The 22,279-nt window shown below is 38.5% G+C and overlaps 1 protein-coding gene across 1 annotated transcript in view; it reads right to left on the reverse strand.

Annotated features, from left to right (window-relative positions):
• Positions 1-19,811, reverse strand: part of LOC149784640 (uncharacterized) — a 51,936-nt gene extending 32,125 nt beyond the window's left edge. Inside the window, exons 1-4 of the mRNA XM_089932696.1 lie at positions 19,729-19,811; positions 16,005-16,156; positions 7,965-8,042; positions 4,622-4,950 (exon numbers count right to left, since the gene is read on the reverse strand). Of these exons, the coding sequence (XP_089788822.1) occupies positions 4,622-4,950; positions 7,965-8,042; positions 16,005-16,097 (500 nt within the window). The 5' untranslated portion in view covers positions 16,098-16,156; positions 19,729-19,811. The remainder of the gene's footprint in view (positions 1-4,621; positions 4,951-7,964; positions 8,043-16,004; positions 16,157-19,728) is intronic.
• Positions 19,812-22,279: the final 2,468 nt, after the last annotated feature.

A 22,279-nucleotide genomic window follows, 5' to 3' on the forward strand; every position in this document is an offset into this window, starting at 1 on the left:
GAGGACAGTTTTTCCTGAGAGTTGATCCTTCCAGAAATGAAAGGCATTGATGACAGCCCTCATTTCTAAAAGGTTGATGTGGAGAGGCCTCTCCCCTGGCTCCCACATGCTGCTGACTGTAGCGAAGTCCGGCAACAGGTGGGCACCCCAACCGTAGGTACTGGCGTCGGTACATACCGTTATCTCCGCTTGGGGAATCTCCAGAGGAATCCCCGTGGACAGCCAACAGAGTTTGTGCCACTGACGCAGGAACGATCGTATCTTGGGCGTGATCATTATTGTTTGATTGAGGAGACTTGAAAAGGGGCGCCATTGTGCCAGTAACGTCATTTGTAAGGGACGCAAAAAAAGACAGCCAAGTGGGATCAAGTCCGCCGCCGCATTGAATAATCCGAGGAGTTGCAAGAATTCTCTTGCTCAAATCCACGTCCTGTTGGAAATGGACTTGACAAGTTCGGCGATCCGGCTTACACGAGCGCGAGGAAGCCGTACCAGATTCAGATCAGTGAGAAACTCCATACCCAGATGGACAAAATGCTCAGATGGACGGAGATCGGACTTTTCCCAATTCACGAGAAAGCCTAGATGATCTAAGAAGGTTAAAAGATCGTTTCTGCCTCTGAGCAGAATAGAACTTACCATATGTTTCTGGAGGATGTCGTCCAAGTACACTGCCATCCCTGTAGATCAAGTCGAGCGGAACAGGGTGACGACGCAATCCATAACCTTGGTAAAAGCCCAAGGGCTGATGTTGAGGCCAAACAGTAGGACCTGGAACTGCTAAACCGTGTCGCAGTAAGCGAATCTGAGAAATTTCCGTGACGCGGGGTGGATAGGGACATGAAAACATGCGTCGGTCATATCTAGACTGACGGCATACTCGTCCCGCCAATGGAAAGAAGGATTGATCTCGCCGTTTCCATCTTGAATTTCGGTGGTAAAATGTATTGGTTGAGGCGACTCAGGTCGATGATCAGCCTCAACTTGCCTTTTGTCTTCTGGATAAGAAACAGCCTGGAATAAAACCCCGGCGATTGCGGTTTTTTCACAACCTCCACCGCCCGTTTTTCTATGAGCGACCGTATCTCCTGTTGTAGAAAGGTATCCTTCTCCCGATCGGACGGTACATCTGTGAAGAGGGGAGAGCAGGACAGGGGAGGGGGTTGGATAAATGAAATCTCAAGTCCATCCGAAATGACCTGGATCACCCAATCGTTCTGAGGAAAAAAGGTGGTCCAGTGGTCCTGAAATTGCAGGAGGCGGCCGCCCACAGGTAGGCTGTCCGCGGGTGGTGGAGAGGGTATGTCAATGTTTAGAGTTAGGAGGCTTGAAGACGGAGAAACTTTGTTTCTTACCACCTCTGTATGGGTGCCTCCTAGCTTGATTAGACTGTTGTCTCCTGGCATTGGGTTGGGATCTATACTGCACATTTGATTGTAAGGATCCCTTGTCCCTGGTCCGCCAATCATCCCTCCGCTGTGGCAGGGACTGATTTTTTCTAAACGCCTGCGAGGGTTGGGCGGCGAGTTGGAGGGGCAGTTCCTGAGCTGCCTTCTTCCGAACTTCTTCAATTTTTCCTCCAAAGAGTAAAGGCGACCCAAACGGAATCATCTGTAAAGCCAGAGTATGATGGGGCTTGAGCGACGTGGCCCGCAGACGTGCGTCACGTCGTATCAGGTCTAAGTTGGCAGAAGCAGTCAACGCATTAGCCATGGAATGGTGAGCTGTCCTGTTAATAACTCTAGCAATCTGGGCCATCGCTTCCCAAGCGTGGTCATTGTTGGATTTTTCTGCGAGTCGATAAAAATGGCTAAAGAAGCCAAGTCTAACATTGAAGACGTAGCAACTACGTTCCGGACTAGCTTTGACATGGCATGGAACACGATTTTTGTCCACTTTGCAAAACAGTGGAGCGGACATGTGAACTGCTGCCATATTTTTGTCCAGGGCCGAAGATCCGTACTGAAGGCGTTTGAATGAGTTTTGTACCAGCGACACGAGAACGTCGCTGGTACTTGGCTTTCTGAAAAGAACGCCTTAGCATTCCCCAGATCACCTATTCGTCCTGATAGACAATCATTGATCTCCATAATTTTTGCCGAATGGGGAAGGAGCCGGAAGGACGGCGTCTCTTCCTCCCCATCAAGATCTACAGATGTCTTAACTTTGTAGTCTTGAAAGGTGGTAGGAGGTGGAGGGCATTCTGAAGTTGCCAACACCCTATAAATTTCTTCCACATCTGCCTTGAAGCCAAACTCAGTCCGTTCCATGGTTGGATCTGTGTACGGCTGATTTGCAGGAGTTTCGTCACCCTCACTGTGTGCAGAGTCGTGTTCTGTAATAGCTTGCATTTCTGGATAGAGCATACCAGGTGGCATAATGACGCGATTCCGTCATCCTTAACACTGTCACTAACTCTCCCTTGTGGATAAGTCGTGAACATATGGACGGCCAGCCCTGCCAGCTGGTTTGTCCGGCTTGTGGTTGGTCTGAATGTTGGTGACGGTCCTGCAATCACCGGTACCGGCTGCTCCAATGGCTTGGCTGGACGGACAGATTTCTCACTAAAATCTTCACCATAGTATTGGTATGTTGCCGGCGGTACAGCTTGATGGATGGATTTATCACTAAAATCCCCGTAGTCATGTTTGGTCGGACCGTTTTAGCAATAGGGTCCCCATGCAGGGACAGCCGGATGGCCGGTGACGTAGAGGTTGTATAAATAAATGGATCCGATGGATCTGGTAAAAACCCCATGCATCCTGACTTACAGGCCCGAAGGCCATGCGGGGGGATTTACGCCCACTGGGCAGCCTAAAATTGGGGGAACATTCCCCCAAAGAGTCAGAAAAAGCTGTGGAAGCGAGCGAGGGAAATAAGGGTAATATCCGGCCTGATGTCAATAGCTGCGTCGTCGTTTCCTGGACCAAACGACGCATCTGTTCAAAGTTGGACTTTTGTACCCTGTCAACATTATTTCCTCCATTGCCGCCAATGTTACTGTGGCTGACGGTTGCAAACAACGAACTTTAGGTGGAGGGGGGGACCCCCAATGTCCCCCACAAGGCTCGCAATGGAGGCTGTCTTCGGATGTATACCGAGGACATCAATGCTATCTTTCTTTGACTTATTCCGTCTATCCCTCCCTTTTGCTGCCTTCTGGACTACATCAGCCCACGTTTGTTCTGTCCAAGTATTACACACGCTGCATGATATAGATGATGTACACTTGGTACATAAAATACAAGAGTCATGGTTGTCTTCTTTTGCTTTGAACTTTTTGCATTTCATGCATTTGGTTGACATTTCTACTGAAACGACACAAGAAAAGAAAACAAAGCACAAATTAGCAATTCAGCATGTTATTAATTTGCTAATACCACAACCGTTACTAACGGAGTAAGCGAAATTAGTTAGTGTCACGTTAACTCTTAATTGACAACACGAGTTCCGTGATAGCGTGTGTAACATGGTCTTCAGTAAACGAAATCCGTAAGGGTGACAAAGTCACTCAATTTTGAAAAAATAATTGTTAAAATAATGTATACAACCTGTAGAAGAATGATTGTCCAACACAATAAATCCAAATTTAACTTCGGATGGTCCAATTTAACGCTAAGATGGCTTGGATTGTTTGGAGATATAAGGTACGTGTTATCAGTACAAGTGAAGCTTAAAAACTAGTGACACCTGGCGGTGGCAAGGGGAGGTAAGGGGCAAGAGTTATTGCCCTTTGGTCTTTATGAGATAGACCAGAAAGACGAATTTTCGTCTTTTAGTAGGGCCGGATTCGAGAGGTAGCAGGCTTATATCCCTAACGATAATGTGATCGGGGAACGTATTTAAAGGAGAAATTCTATAATCTACAGTATGATCATGCAGACGCTTCACATGAACAAATAGGTGCAGTTTAAAGCATCTGGGGCACTGCTGTATAGTTAGTCTGGTTCCCTGGCTAATTTCACTAATTCAAAATCCAGATCCAAATAAAACACAGATGAACCAATTATCCAGATTTTTTGGCAATGATCATTTTTCCTTAGTTTTTGCTAGTATGCCGTAAGTCTGTATTTTAGAGGTAATTTTCGTAAGACTTTCAGTAATATCTTAAGAGTGGCAGGTCTGAATCAGATGTGACTTCATGTTGAAATGTCAAATATTTGGTATACCAGACCATTGTGAACTCTTAAGTTCTTTACAATGGCCTTTCAACATCCATAAAACACTTTGGACACTTAAGTCAAATCCTCCCAAGTGATTTCATGGATCAAGTAAAAGTATGTGCTGGAACCTAAAGCCAGGAGATTGGTTAATCAGGGGCAATAACCCTTATCAATGATTCAATGGAATGCTGAAAATCACTCTTTCAGGGCCTTCTCAACATAAAGCTACACGCCAAATTCGGTCATAATTCATCAAAGCTTAGGGAATTTATGCTGTGTAAATCAAAGACAGGAGGATTGGCAATCAGGAACCATAACTCATGTGAATGATATTTTAAAATGCTGGAAATCAAACTCAAGACCTCATGAATTAAAAGTCACATAAGTGACTGATAGACAGCTATCTGGATACTATGCCCATCACTTCTCGCAAAATGGTGAGCCATGAAAATACCAACCTGTTCTCCATAATGGATGTACACAATGGGTAACTCAAAGAGAAGCCTTTACTGTGTGGGGTGGGAGTGCTACAGAGTGGTGATACAGATCTCAGTGGTAAAGGTCGAACATGATGTGCCTTGCAGGTCGGGCATTCTGAGCCCACAATCAAATGATGTATCAAACCCTCTTTTTCCTCCCCCACCTCTTCAAGAGCATGATGAATCGGTGTCAAGTCCTGAATGCTACTTTCGCTGATCAATGAGGACTGTATAACGGTGGTTACTGCAGGGCTAGGTGGTGGTACAGGCTTGGGAGTGGAAAATGTGGTGCTATTTGCTGTAACATCCTGAAAGGAAAAAAAACATGCAAATCAATTAAATTTTGTCCATTTAGTCTACTGTGATCACATTAGCAAAAGTATACAATAATGAAATCTGACCATGGCACTTGCAACAAAATTGTAATGTCACTAGGCAGACGTGAAAAGTCGCTAAGCTTCATGGTTTTTCTCTAATAGAGCAAAATACTTGAACCGTGTTTCATCAGAAATGTAAAACAACTAAAACAGCAACCAGGAAATATATGTGACCTTGACATTAGGATATCACCCTAAATGTGGAATCTGTTCTGATGACAAAATGCACAATATCATATTTCATTCATTTATCATAAGCAGCTCATATTGTATGGAGTGGAAGTGAAAATGTTACTGAAATTTAAAATAACGGCCTTTGATCTTGACCCTGAAGATTGGAATCTCAGTGAGGAAGAGAACAAATATGGTACATGAAATCTCAAATGGACCTGAAGTACATGAAATCTCAAATGGACCTGAAGTACATGAAATCTCAAATGGTTTTGAAGCACATAAAATCTCAAATGGACCTGAAGTATTCAAAATCTCAGATGGTTCTGAAGTACATGTAATATCAAATGACTCTGAAGCATGTGAAATCTCAAATGGACCTGAAGTTAAAGAACAGAAAGAAAAGTTTAAGGGAAAACATAAAATACCATCCTATGAGCTTGAATATATGTGACATCCCTAGTAATAATGATGTATAAGTATACAAAGTTTATTTCATAGTCTCACATGGATCTTAAATGAAGCAAAGGAAAGGAACATGTGATGTAACTTACATCACCGTTCTTCTCAAGAGACACAAGGAGAGATGAACGAATAACTGATTGGGATGTTATGACACACCAGCACTTTAAGTCAATATGGTGCCACAAAAATGGTTACATGGATATGATATGTGTGTGAGTGTGATTTGGACCTTTTAACGTAACTTTAACAATTATTCAGTCATATTGCTACAATGTCTGTAGTGTGGCAGTTTATAGTGATGTCTAGCACTGGGGCATCATGCCGCAGACATATAACGTGTTGTCCCACCCAGTCACATTATCCTGACACCAGGCCTACCAGCCGTAACACTAACCTCTTAATGCTGAGCACCAAGTGAGATAGCTATTAGTACCACTTTTGTAAGTCTTTGATTTGACTCGGCAGGGGATGGAACCCACAACCTCCAGTATCTGAGGCAGATGCTCTAACCACTAGGCCATGGGAGTGGTTAAATGGATATGATAAATGATTTATGTAAGAAAAGTGGTTTACTAAAAATAGATCCTAACTTCCTTTCGAGAAATTTAAAACACAGGACATAATTAATGCATCAAAACGTTCCTTCATGTGCTGAACATTGTAGTAATGATCCAGACCTGCCAAACCTAGAAGTCCTTCTCAGTAAGGCAGTTGATATATTTTGCTAAGTAAGACCAGTTTTCAGTAAGATAGAAGGAAATATAATGTATGCTATTGTGAAGCTGAGAAATATGCATTTAGAAGTGTGATTCAAGACTGAAGGAACAATGGTGAACATTGTATTCTACCAAAAAGTTTACAAAGTATACTTGGACCTTAATTACCTTTTGTACCATTTCACAAACTGCAATTCCAAACCCTGTGGAGCTCAATGGCTTTCTCTCAACTTGACATAATCCTTGAAAATGTTTAATTTCATGTGACAATGGCAATAATCTTTCCCACCAGCTGACATACTCAGATTGACACAAGATGTCCAATTAGTTTAATTGTTGCCCTTCCTACCTTTTTTTCACCCAAGAATCTGAATATTCCTTTTTATTCTTCTGTAATATAAAAACTTTTTAAAATGTTTTTGTCCCTTTCATCCTGAAACTATTGCTTGTTGGAGGCCATGTTTAAGTAAATTCTATACAGCAACAGATGGATCATGCTGATGTTTAGTTTGACAAAATATGTAGAGTTTAAAGTGTCTGAGGTACTCCTGTAAAGTTAGTATGGTTCGCTCACCAACTAATATTCAAATCAAATAGACAAGCTAGTATCTGAATTCTGTCACAATCATATTTGCGTATAAGACTAACAGCAAAGGGACCCCGAGTGGCCGAGTGGTCTAAAGCGCTCTCCGTTACGGATCACTGCCATCTCACCTCTGTGTGCGTAGGTTCGAGTCTCGGATTCGGCCAATATGGGATGTGAGAAAGCTTGCCAGTAGCTTCTCGAGGATCGGTGGTTCTTTCTGAGGATTTCCCGGGTTCTTCCTCCACCATTAATACTGGCTGGCATGTATAGCCTATCATGTGCTGAAAAATGGCATTAAAACCCTACAACAACAACAACAACAACTAACAGCAAAACTGTAAGGGTTTTGGCAGGTCTAACAATTTCATATAGATTTGCAATCAAAACAATTTATCAAAAAGTGCTTCACATTAAAGGATTTGTTACAAAAACACACTTGGTAGATCTACACCCTGTAACATGCAGGAGTATAACCAATTGTTTCAAGCAATGATTATCTTGTCACTACGGATTGTTCCGTATAAGACAATGCCTACCTGTGTGTCATGCATATATTTTTAGTTTCGTGGAGATACAAGATGGCAACCCTGACCAATGTATCACGAGTGTATCTTCAGTTTGATGGAGAAACAAGCAGAAATAGCAATGCCAGCCAATGTGTCAAGAGTGTATCTTCAGTTTGATGGAGATACAAGCAGCTATACAGTCAAGACAACCACAAAATTTCATCTGCATTAAAATTTCTGATAGGTGCTTGGACTTGAATAAGTCACAGAAAACTTTAGAAGTATCACTCCCATCAACCTATCTGCAATAAATTACACAAACCTTTCATAACCAGACTCTATGCAAACCAAAACTGGGCAGTCTTATGAAGGTGGCCAGCACACACAAGTCTGATTTTTTAAATTAGGAAAACCATGCTGAAACCAAAACACAGGGTAAATCTGACAAGTAAAGTGAGTTATGGATATTGAGTTAGTTTCACTGTACAAGAATTAACTCACATGCTTAAGCCAAGGGGTTGCAGGACGAGCAGGACGGCTAAATAAATTTCTGGTAGGTGGAGTGGATGGGTGTGTCTCCTAGAAATGAAAATAAAAATCACTGTGTCAATAAACAGTAATAATTTATAATTTGAACAGACACGTACAACATAGTTAATGTAAGAGCAATTTGAATCTGTTCTTTTTAAAGTGTTGTCGGTGTTTTCAGCAATTACATATAAGCTGCACAAATAATTGAAATAAAAATATTAATTCTAATTTCATAATAAGTACCAACATCATTTTCAAATGATTTTAAAAATGAAAAGTTTTTTAAACAAAAAGCTGGTGAATAATATAATCTATGCATAAATGCCACCCACCCCCAACAGGTATAAGCATAGTTAACTGCTATTCTAAGTGGCTAAAAAGCATAATTTGGGCAAAAAAGTGTATTCTATATATACATGTTAGAATTACAGCATGTGTGAAAAAGATACATTTTTACAACCATCCCGTTTCTGCAGCTTATTGAAATTCTTGTCAACAAGGGCAAAATTCATATAGTATTAGAAAACACAAAATTCATACAGTATTAGAAAACACAAAATTCATATAGTATTAGAAAACACAAAATTCATATAGTATTAGAAAACACAAAATTCATATAGTATTAGAAAACACAAAATACATATAGTATTAGAAAACACAAAATTCATATAGTATTAGAAAACACAAAATTCATATAGTATTAGAAAACACAAAATTCATATAGTATTAGAAAACACAAAATTCATACAGTATTAGAAAACACAAAATTCATATAGTATTAGAAAACACAAAATTCATATAGTATTAGAAAACACAAAATACACTGAAAAATTATTTATATTCCGCTTCATCCAGTCTACATGTATAACTTTTGCTGAATGATTGTGAACTGGAATTCTGCAATGATCATGGTCAGGTAATGAGAGCGCTGTATTACATTACTCGCATATTCTTCTTATAAAGTTTGTAAATTGGTGTTGGCTTGTCACTTTTTCTGATCTGATATGTTTTGCAGTATGAAAAGATCCATCTGATCTAAAATTTTCCATCATATAATATCCACAACCTACACTGTAAAGCATTTCATTTAACATCATTTTTAAAAAAAAATAGAGACTGGTATACAAATTGACTATCTGTTAGGCACAGATCACTTCTGAAGACACTTGACTGTCTTCTAAATGGGTCATATACAACTGCTATAAATAGCAAAAATGGAAAGTGATCTCATGCTATTTATATGCAACAGTGACCTTTTTAAGAAAATTCTCAAATTTATATGAGTGGAATTAAAGAGATGGCAATAAAATGACAAAAATATCTTTTAACTGCTTTATTTTTATTTTATATTTTAATGTAGCAAACTTAAGATATTTTATGGGTATATCTACTCTGAACAATTATACAAGAATTTCTATTGATGGGCCCAGTGTTGAGAATTTTTATCTCAGGAAGGAATGTAAGAAATGGTCTTGGAAACAAATGAGGCAGCAGATATTGATGAAGTGTCAGTGAAATTTTGTTCATAACAACTAAGCAGTATTATCAGTTATAAAAAAAGTCTTATTCATTCTAGCTACTGATGCCTTGATGAATACATTTTGCTACAACACTAGAACTAACCGGGCTAAGGTGAGGGGGCATTAAAAAAAAAATTATGGTATGGTCAGTCAATGTAACTCGTAAATAATCACAGGACGAAGTCGTTTATGCTTTCCTAACAGAAGTTTACATTTTTAGGCGACTTGTCACCCACTTACAAATGGCATTTTGTCTAAGTCTGAACATGTCTTGATTCTGAGGGCACGTGCACAGCTTATTCCGCCACATTCGGAAATGAACACAATAACGAAAGCTAAAGTTGTTTATTTGATGTACTTTTATAAACGGCCACATGTACATCTCTAGGTCTTTCTGACTCTGAATTCAATCACTGTAAATATTAATACATTTTCCCACCCGGCTGCCAGTCATACCCTTTTGAACTTGCCGCCCAGCTATTGCATCATGTTCATTTTTATGTACTCTTATAAAATGGCAACAATGTATGTATCAAGGGGTCTTTCAGTCACTGAATTCTGTCATTTTATATATCAGCACAGCTAAATGATCAACAGATTTTTCCACAAAGCAGGTGTCTGAAGCAGGACTGGCAAGTCTTTGAATCTTGCTGCACACCTATTATATGCATATGGAGGACTCCCGCCTCAGTGATTTTCTGCATACCAGATCAAAAATTGGCATCCAAATACGCGTAATTAAGCATTTCCGAGTTCTCTGATGTTTATATTAATTAAAAATAGAGCCAATATTATATTACAAATATATTAAAGTCCATACATCATGGCATAAAATGGCTCCTTTGGCTGAAAAGTGTCTCCAAATTTTTTAATTTTTCAAATTTCATGGTGCAAAGAAAAATATTTCCAAGGAAGGTCATGAAAGGATACAACAAATTCCATCCAACACAGCAGTATACCTGTACTTTCTCTATTGTCACTAACTTGGTGTCAGGGCAGATCAATGGTTAGAGTGCTAGATATGTTACCAGAAGGACACCCTGACAAAGCCAGGTCTCTGTCATGATGTCTTTGACTATGGCATTTTACCAATCTAATTAAAAGCACAGATGTTACCCTTTACAAGCATTGCATTGCAGTTTCATATTTTTTATATTACAGCATGTTAACATCCCACTTTATGTATTACAGATTGATCAAAATAAGTCTATGAAATTCTTTTTTAACATGCTCTTTTACTGACTGGTTGACACCACAGGAGTTTTCCTTAAACTGCCTTCTGGAATGGGAATTTTCCTTAAACTGCCTACTGGAATTTTCTTTTACTGTAACTATCAAAATTTCAGCAGCCATTTTGTGAAATGATTTTAAAATATTCAAGATCAAACAATAATAAACATAAGTAATAAAACATTATTTATGAAGTGTGATGTTAGTGACAATTATCACCAGTTTTCATTTTGATAAGTGTACACTTGACGATCATATTCATAATGATCTGGGTCCCCGAGTGGTCTAAAGCGCTCTCCGTTACGGATCACTGCCATTTCACATCTGTCTGCGTGGGATCGAGTCTCAGATTCAGTCAATGTGGGTACAGTAGTCCCCCTCTTGAACGGCCCCCCTGACCAATGGCCACCCGCTCCTTACGGCCAGAATCCGTTGGCACCGACAAGTTTGTGTTCAAAAGTACCCCTCACAAAAGGCCACCCGGCTAATGCGACCAGCGGCCAGTATATTAGTGCAATAATATAAAATTTACCCCTCACAAGCGGCCGCATTTTATTTTAATATGTATCCAGAACCAGTATTTTATTCATAACGTGTGCTGAGTAATCCGATTTCTGTTTTCCGATATCAGGTTTTCATTATTGAAAGAAGTGTTGACTGATGTACATGTACCACTAAGGTTAATATAATATCATTTGCGCCTCAAGAGAAGCCACATTTATTCCATAAAGCCAAGAAAGACTCAAATTTTAATCCATACAAAAGGGTATGTACATGTAATCCAATTAGACATACTGCTGTGTTATCATAAGATGTCCGGTTTAGTCACTCTCATAATTGTTAAGATTACAATTATTGAACAGTAGTAACAGCTGAGAAGTGGCAGTATCGATGTACATACACAAGTCAGCAGTAAAATGGTTTGAGAGCCTTTATGACTTCCCTTAGTAAGATGTTGAGCTTGTTCACTTTGATAATTAGTGGCTATTACTACTGACAATAATTGTCAAAATTACAAATCCTAACAGCCACGAGGTCAAATCTGCGTAATGTTAATGGTACATATCGAAGCCATTTTGGCTTCTCTCACTTAGTGTAAAAAAATGTATAAAAACAATAGGGTACCAGACTGCAACTAACGAGTCACGTGACAAGATCACTTCCTTTACAAACACGGCAATTTTTTTAGATGCATAAAAAATTGTTTTATCAGTATTGTAGTTGGCAATATGAATAACTTACTGCAAAAAGATCAACATGTCATCGAGGAAAAGAAAAAGTCTCGGTTTAGAAGTGAAAGTAATTCAACTGACCGAGGGGGGGGGGGGGGGGTCGAGGATCCTTGCAGAAAACTATCGTCTGATAATACAAACCCGTTTGTTTGTACCCCCCTACCAATTAAAATAATGGAAACATTTAATGTGATAAAAAGTGCAAGGAACTTGGTCAATTCATTCATTGATTTATAGTTTCTAACCTGACTCTGAGTAGAGTGGCCCTAACCCTAACACCGGTCATCTTATGCGCGTTTCATGCTTAACAAAAGTTTTCAGTGTAATAGATGGACATGCTCAGATCCATTTCCAGTTTCTGGACAAGTCCATTTTCAGCAAAGGGGTGTATCACGACTACAGATGTACATACATACATAATTCGTCTGCTTCCGATATTTACAATGTCGAATCAAGCAAAGGAAAACGACAACTACGCTTTTCATGTGGATTTAGCATGCGGTTTAATTTCTATTTTCATGTATGCAGAGGGATATAATTCCAAACTCGGAACGTTATGTAATTTATGCAATTATTCAGCATTTGCCAAACAGGATGAACTACGTCATTATGTTGTCTGATGGAAATAAACTAGCCTATAGTGTAGGCAATATGGCGCCGTGTTAGTATGGAAAGTCCATTAAGCATGAAATGGTGCTGGGGATGCCAGCATTAGTGCCATTCTGGTCACAGTAAGGTTAGAAATTATAAATCAATGATTCAATTGACCTAGTTCTGTCCACTTTTTATCACATTAAACATTCTCATTTTTGAAATCGGTAGTGGGGTACAAACAAACGGGTTTCTGTTATCAGACTAATGTCGGAAACACTCAGATAAACAATATCGTGAAAGATAAAGAAACAATTCTGCAGAAGTGGGAAGGTGAAATCGATGGCAAAATGAAGATTGTTTGAACCAGGAGATGTTTGTATCCTGATTTGAATGACAAGAAAAAGCAACAATTTTGTCAGTTGAATTGGGATATGACGACTTTACCGCAAGTAACAGATGGTTGACCAGATTTCAAGTGCAACACAATATTAAGTGTTCTGTCCTTAGTGGAGAATCAGCTGATGTTAACAATGAAGTTGTCGAAGATTGGAACAAAAGACTAAATGATATATGCAGGGGATATGACTGCAAGGATATTTTTAATTGTGATGAGACTAGTTTGTGTTTTAGACTGTTGCCAAAAAAGTGACAGATGATGTGATATGTAACATAATTATAGTTTTAAAACTATATCAATGGTTATTTATAGCATTCTTTTGAAAATGATGAAACAGATTGTTTTACATTTATTTCACAACATACATGTGATTTTTTAATGAAAATATTAAATGCTTTAGAATTAAATGTACTTGTGACTTTCTTTCTTATGTATTTACTAATCGCATTTGTCATCCCCCTCTAGAAAGGCCACCCTCATTATAAGGCCACTTCCCTGCTGCATTATGGGTAGCCTTATAAGAGGGGGACTACTGCATGTGAGAAAGCTTGCCAGTAGCTTCTCGTGAGTCGGTGGTTCTTTCCCGGGTTATCCCGGGTTCTTCCTCCACCATTAATACTGGCTGCCATGTACAGCCTATAGTGTGCAGAAAAATGGCGTTAAACCATACAAAAACAATGATCCATGCAGTCATCTTTGCCAGGATTTGAGTAATTACCTTCAGTCATCTTTGCTAGGATTTTAATAATTACTCCAGTCATCTTTGCCAGGAATTGAGTAATTACCTTCAGTCATCTTTGCTAGGATTTTAATAATTACTCCAGTCATCTTTGCCAGGATTTAGGTAGTTACCTTCAGTCATCTTTGCCAGAAATTAGGTAATTGCCTTCAGTCATCTTTGCTAGGATTTTAATAATCACCTTCAGCCACCTTTGATAGGATTTAAGTAATTTCATTGTCATCTTTGCCAGGATTTGAGTAGTTACACCTAATCATCTTAGGCAGGATTCAAGTAATTAGTCATATTTGCTGGGATTTAAAATTAAATTACGTCAAAGCTAACTGATTTTTACTTTCAAAAACAGCCACTGTATCGGAATTGTTAATATGTCTGGCTTGTAATCTGAAGGTTGCAAGATTAATATATACCAGCATATATCAGGATGAGTTTCCTTGGGGAGAAAAAGCAATTCACTTCAAATTCTTCAACATGGTATAGTTCTTAATACCAACAAAAAAGGATTTTTTTTCCTCAAAAGCTCATTAACTGATAGCAATGGTACAACATACTATAATGGCAATGTATACTGTTGATAGTTGTATTCCAAAGACCCTCAAAGCACGGTTCCAAACAGATCTAATGTATTGGTCACAGAATGGCTACCAACTTAATAAAAAAGTCACCAACAGAGTTAAAAATAAGGTCATCATTTGTAAACATTTGGTCATTAAATTACACAATGTGAAATGCAGCTTGAAATATCAGCATTTATTGTCAAATAGGTTGCATGAGAAGTGCCTTCCCTTGTAGTTTTTTACAGTGCACGAATCATACAGTATAAATGATAGGTAAATTGTAAGCAACAATATAAGCCCCTGTCATCAATATCCATGAGCTTGATGGGGTTTTTTCTTTCTGCCAGCTGGCGACTGTTGTGCAAGATTTACTCACCAATTGGAACTTGAGGTCAAACATTGAGTAATTTACTCACAACTTGGAGCCCAGCAAAGTTCAAAAAGGTATTGAAGCCTTGACCTCAATTTATATACACTTCCTTAACACATCCCTTACTTTTAAATTTTGGGAGAGAACTAACCATAACCATTATCATCCCTACCCAGTCTTCAATCCTAACTCTTCTAATTATTTTGGGTCAGTGGTTGCAGTGACAGTTAATGACTCCATAATATAGTACAAAATACTTTAAAATATCAGAATACTCAATAAAATATCGGATAAGTCAAAACAACGTTTATATTTGGAAACAAACACTGAATATGCAAGTTTTCCTTTTCCCTTAAATAACAAATGGATGGCAAAAATAAATCAGCTCAGGAAAAGCTGGTACAAGACAAAAAAAACCATATGATGGCAAAAATGTAATCAACTATGTTAAAACTGACACAAGACAAGGAAAACCCCATTTCAGACTTATGTTATTTGTCTTCGTGTGCATGTCATATGTCAAGTCCAAATGCAAACAACATAGACCCTGATCTGTCCATCACATAATGCATGTGCAGTTCAGTGTCTAAGTTATATGTTCTACTGCCTTGAGCCAGACCAGCCTGTCCATTATGCAACGGCAGATACTGGTCTGTGCATAATGCAATGGCAGATACTTGTCTGTGCATTATGCAACAGCAGATACTGGTCTGTGCATTATGCAATGGCAGATACTAGTCTGTGCATTATGCAATGGCAGATACTGGTCTGTGCATTATGCAATGGCAGATACTGGTCTGTGCATTATGCAATGGCAGATACTTGTCTGTGCAGTTGGACTTTACTTATAAGTGTATATATAGTAATTAATCCCCACCCCCAAAGATGTTTCCTATGGTACTGGTTTTAAAATTAGGACAGGTAGGTGTCTTATTTTTATCATGGGGAGATAAAAGATCTATGGTCCGGCAATCTGAAAAATTAACAGTAGGCCAACCAGAAACACATTCTTTTCTTGGCTTATCCCCTCAACTAGTGGTTGTTGTTGTTGTTTTGTGTTTAATGTCATTTTTCTATGCATGATAGGTCATGCATGCCTGCCAGTATAACTTATTGAGAAAGAACACAGGGAAACCCCTGAAAAAAAACCACCAACCCAAAGGAAGCTACTAGCGAGCTTTCTCACATACAAACATTATCCAAGGCTGAGACTCAAACCCCCGTGGATAAAGGTGATACGGCAATGATCAGTAAAGGCAAGCGCTTTTGATCACCTATCAACTGATTTTCATCTCCCAGCGCCTACTGCAGCATACATTCCATCAGAATCATTTCTTATGCCATTTTCTGCTGATGAGACAAAATACTGACCCTGTTGTTGTTGTTCATATCTGATGCATAGCTTCTGGTAATGTTTTTGATAATGACCTGTCGTCGCAAGTTTGATTCAGAGAGACGTGGCATTCTGGTTTATGTTGAGGTCCTTGGTAACATACTGATGTCTGCCACTTCCAGTTAACTGTCTAAAAAATGATATACAACAGTAAACTGTGTGCTAAATAACATACAACAGTCATCTGCCAGCAAAATGATAAACAACAGTCAACTGTCACCAAAAGGATATACAGCAGTCAACTGTCTGAAACCGATATGCAACACTCAGCCATCTGAAAAATAATATAAAACAGTTAAACTGTCTGCAAAATGATATACAAGTCAACTCTCCAAATTGATATACAAGTCAACTGTCTGCAAAATGATATACAACAGTCAACTGTCTCATCTCAAAGGCAGCAATTACCCTGCCAACTATAGTACTTTTCACAAAATCAAAGCCTTTCATTCCAAAAATTCTGACACAATTTAGTTTTGTTGTTTTAAAGTAAAATTGAGCATGTCAAAAGGACTTACAAAGCATGTACATATATCCAATGACATTAGTAACAATGTATTGGCTCAGCAGCATTGAGACGTATAAATAGCACATTATCGACACATCAGAATCTATTTGAGGATGTGAGATTCTATCTGAGGATGTGAGGATCTATCTGAGAATGTGAGATTCTATCTGAGCATGTGAGGATCTATTTGAGGATGTGAGGATGTCCAATTGCAGGGCTCACTATAACTGCTCAAAAGTCCAGCCAAAAAATCAACCAAATATGCAAAGATTACAGTATAATATTACAGTATACTTTCAAGCTCTACCAATGTTTCTTTATTAAATCTCTTTTAAATTCTCACCACTTTACCCTCTCATCAAATGAAAGATAGGTTATGAAATTTCCCATCTAAATTTTCAGTCGTGGAAAATACCTCGAGATCTGCACAATCTGGATTTCAGCCTGAAGAGAAAAGATCCTGAGCTGTCATTGTAGTATGCAATTTACACATGATTACTGTTTTGCTTTAGTGTGTACGATTTAGATATTTAACGTAGCTTTAACAATGCTTCAGTCATGTCGCTACGATGTCTGCAGTCTGACAGTTTCTAGTGATGCCTAGCACTGTGGCATCATGCCACAGACATGTAGCATGATGGCCCACGCAGTCACATTATCCTGATACCAGGCCAACCAGTACTAACACTAACCTCTTAATGCTGAGTGCCAAGCAAGGCAGCTGTTAGTAGCATTTTTGTAAGTCTTTGGTATGGCTCGGCCAGGGATCGAACCCACGACCTCCCGCATCTGAGGCAGACACTCTAACCACTAGGCCACCGGAGTGGTTTTGTTTTAGTGAATATATCGATATAAAAATTTATATATATGTAATACATATAACAGTATCTGACATTACAAATGACATCAAGACAAAGTTATACCAACTATCACATTCAAATGTTTCTCAACATCATTTAATTACATTATTCTGTGTTTTCAGAAAAGAAAATCAGTTTTTCCACCATGGTAACAAATAGATTATTACATATGTAGCCTTAACAATTTTTCAGTCTTATCACTACGATGTCTGTACTGTGGCAATTTATAATGATGTCTAGCACTGAGGCATCATGATGCAGACATGCAGCATCATGTCCCACCCAGTCACATTATCCTGACACCAAGCCGACCAGTACTAACAGTAAACTCTTAATGCTGAGTGCCTAGCAAGGTTCTTTTTTATGTCTTTGGCATGACTTGGTCAGGGTTCCAACCCATGACCTCCTGCATCTGAGGTGGATGCTCTAACCACTATGCCATACACAGAATTCTCTTAAATATAAACGGGGGATTTCTCTCACTAATGTCCAATTCCAGACCCTATATAGGTGGCGCTATACAGTTTCGCATTTTGCATAGGGTTAGGAATTTAAAGAAAAAGAATGTCCCCGGCTTTCCTCACTGGTTATACTGGCTATTTAAAAAAGACCTTGTATATCTTAGGTATAATGCAAAGAACCTTTAATTCCCTTTATTTTGGTGTATGATTGATGGGTGTACTATGGGTTGTAGAGTATACAGCTTGGCCTTACTTCAAATGTGCACCTTTCAAAAAAGTGCTAGCTCTACTTGGTCATTTTCACTTCCTGAACTTCAGGGGTCAGTTGTATAAAAAAGAGCCGATAACTTTTTTTACATTTTATATATTTGGTAATTCATTCATTGCACTTTCAGAAGCTGGTATTGTCTAGTCTGGCAAAATTCATTTTCCCTATTTTAATAGTTGCTATGTATAGTGTACTTTAGACTAATTCAGACTGATTTTTTAACACAAGGGAGCAGTCATTTTAGTTAGCAGTGTGCTTAAATCGTGTAAAATTTCCAAAAGTACAATATCCAAAAGAAATATCATCCACATTACATTAATGTAGCATAGAGATATGCAAACATTCTCTCCACTATGCATGTTTTAAATGCGAACTAATTCACCTTACATACGTCACTCTCTCAAAAGTACATATCTGGTGAGCGCCACCATACATAGAATTCTCTCTTTTATATCAACATGGATATATGGGAAAGGCTGCCAGTAGCTTCTCGTGGGTCGGTGGTTCTTCCCTGGGTTTTCCAGGGTTCTTCCTCCAACAGTTATACTGGCCGCCATGTACAGCCTATCTTGTGCTGAAAAATTGCATTAAACCCTAGAACAACAACAACTTTTATATCAATGGTGGCTTCTCCCACTAATGTCCCATTCCAGACCCTATATACGTAGAATTCTCTTTTATATAAATGGGGATTTCTCCCAATAATGTCCTATTCCTGACCCTATATACACAAAATTCTCTTTTATATCAACCCCTCAGTGCATTAATGCAGGAACTGATGCAATTTAATGACAGATTAATAAGACAGCACTATATCAGTTCCCCTATTTTGTACTTAGAACCCACCTCAGACTTTGAAATCATAACGTCAGTAACAAGGCCATGGTATCATCTCAAGCGCGGGCAAACGTTTCTTCTCAACTTTATGAGTGGAATCACAGTGGCTTGTTACAAATGTATATAAAAGCATCGGTCAACTGATAGAGGGATGGAGGATCCATACATGTTATAGTGTTACAGGTTTGGACCCCACCCCAACCCCTTTTTCCCCCAGACCTTCATATTTTCATCGATACGTGTCATCAACAACGAGCATTGGAGTCCTACATGTAAGACGTGTCACATGTTATGTTTTAGTGACGCCAAAAACATAAATATCAGTGTCGAGTTCTTATATGTAGGACTCAGGTGCTCGACGCGATCTTGATGTTGAGAAGGAAAAAAAATCTGATGGGGAAAAAAAAATTATACAGTGGCACAAATACCTCAGATTACCCCCAATGACCCGTTCTGACATAGGATCCTCTCCATCATTGTGAGAAATGTCAGAACGGGTCATGGGGGTAATTTAAGGTATTTTTGTCACTCTATATTTATTTTCCTTCAGATTATTGTTTTTTCTTCTCAACATCAAGCTCGCGTTGGGCACCTGTGCTAGGAGTAAAAGCCCCTTTGACTGTAAGATGAAGGCAAGCAAACTCAAGCTGCAAACCCGAATTAATGCAGCCAAACTAACAATTGTCTTTAAATATACTTAACTATATTAACTATTTATGTGGACTTAATGTTAAACACTGTCGTCAATAAATCTTCGACTTTTAATACCTGCCCCTTAATGTATCATGTCAGCCTTTCGAACTCTCCTGTATCACAGACTTCTCAAACTTTTGGTACGAGTCTGTTTGAACGATGGCGGGAAATCTAATGTTGGCATGAACGCAGACGAGCGAAACTTCTTCCGGAAAAAATCCCGTATTATACAAGAAGTCCCCGGATGGCCCGTTTATTTATTTATTCATCTTTTCTATTTCATATTATTTGTATTTTTGTGTATTTCATTGCACCTAAAGATACTACTTTATCAATTATCATCATCTCAAATTATCTAAAAAAAATTATATATCCATAACCTTCATGTTATGACAACAATGGTATTCAACCAATCACAAATTACACTCCGACTCGATCCTTGCATTTATTGGTTCATTATTCTGAAAAATGATTTACTTTGTATGCACTTATTTTAAATAAAGTAATTTTAAATAACTCCATAGAATAAAGACATCAATACATATGGTGTATTTCAAAACAATTAGCAGATAGTTCATACAAAATAATATTGCTTGATATTAACATGATATTTATAATATCACGACGGATGGAAGATGATATGCCTATAATTCATAATACACCATTCCTACATAACAAATGTTCGGCTTTACGTATGCAATGGCGTCACTAGGGGAGTGCAGGCTGGGGTGCGGACCGCACCGGGTGACACCATCAGAGGGGGTGACACCAAAATAACTGTCTATACAATTTTATTTCTTTTACCGAAAGGCTATCCATGGGGGTGACACCATGAGTTACCGCACATGACTGTCTATAACTTTATTACATTTCTGTGCCGGGAGGGGGTCCATGGGGGTGACACCATGACTTACCGCACTGGGTGACACCAACCCTAGTGATGTCACTGTATGTATGTATTTATGTATGTATGTACCCACTCTGCAAAATCACCGCTCTGTAAGCGTCTCTGCTACCTGGAGATTTACTATCCAATTTCAGAAAGTATCCCTACGCAGACCAACTCAAAGGAAATGTCTGTTATGTTAAGAGAAACTAGTTGGTTCCAAAACACGTGCTCCTATTATTTCATGACTTACTAATGTCAATATCATATATATCTTGACTGTAGTTTAAACTATGCACAATTATTTGTGGGAAAAAAATTGCAAAGATGATTTATTTGTGTGTTTCGGCGACAGTTCGCGGTGAGTAATAAGACAATGGTGATGATAAGGAAGTGAAATCTGCGTTCCATTGCATGTTGCTTTGTTTACAGTCCAACCTCTCAAAGAAATGCCGGTGAATCAATGACAAGAAATTCACCGTGAAGTCATTTTTGAAGGTATTTTAGATTACCGTACATTTGTGGATTGATTCGAACACAGTGGAAAGTTCAGTACTGATAAACAAATGTCGAGAAAATATAGGAAAATTAATTGTGATCTGAGTCAATGTAGTCCCATAATCAATAAATAGAAGTGATCGATTCTGAAGAAGAAGAAGACAGAAAAAAAAATACACCACAACTTACAATCTTTGTGTTTGTACCGGGAAATGATATCAGTATTTTTTAAAACAGAAAAATAATTTTCCTCTTGTATAAAATTTATTTGGGATTCCTTTTCAAAATCCAGTATGGCGGTTGGTTCGTAATAGTTTCATTCCGTCTGCGAAATGAGATATGTATGGTCTAAGGTTTATATATATATATATATATATATATATATATATATATATATATATATATATATATATATATATATATATATATATATATATGTATATATATATCCTACGGGAAACAGATAAACACGCATAAACCTTTAACACCCGTTTTTAACTTAATCCTTATCCCTACAAAAGTACATGTACCTAATAAGCATTCTCAAGTTCTTCTATTTGCATACGAGTAGTGAATGGGGCCACCTTAGCCTCAATGGGAATTATCATTACAGAGACCCCTGGGCCACTCTAGCCTCAATGGAAAATTAACATGGAGAAAAATCGTGGGCCACTCTAGCCTCAAGGGGAATTTAACATGGGAAATAGTCTTGGGCTACTCTAGCCTCAAGGGGAATTGAACATGGAGAAAAAACCCTGGGCCACTCTAGCCTCAAGGGGAATTGAACATGGGATTTTTTTTTTAAATTTTTTTTAAATTTAAATTTAAATTTAAATTTAAAAAAGGGGTAGGCAATTGAATAAAGTCATTCTCTTTTCGAGAAATATGGCTGGCCCTGAAAAGGGCCTTTGGGTTTATGCTAATGTATCCATTAACATAAAGGGCACCGCATTGGTCTTCTTCTTGTCCTTAGGCTGCGTTTCACTGTAGGACCGTAAATCAGGACTCTTTTGAGGCATCCTTGTCTTTCTACGTAGATCCTACGTATCCACAGACTGGTGTTTGTCCTGTGGACAACGGTCCACTTGGATCGGACATACATGGGTATGTCCGTCCGGAACATCATGGAAGACACAAGCGTAGAAGATTGCACATCGGTCCACATCTTGAAACGACGAGAACAAGTGAATCAATGCACTGAACTGCGCTTATTTATAGGTAGAGGTAGGATTGAAACGGATT

Source organism: Sinohyriopsis cumingii, chromosome 14 (assembly GCF_028554795.1).
Source record: "Sinohyriopsis cumingii isolate HCF-2022 chromosome 14, ASM2855479v2, whole genome shotgun sequence".
NCBI classification, from domain to species: Eukaryota; Metazoa; Mollusca; class Bivalvia; order Unionida; family Unionidae; genus Sinohyriopsis; species Sinohyriopsis cumingii.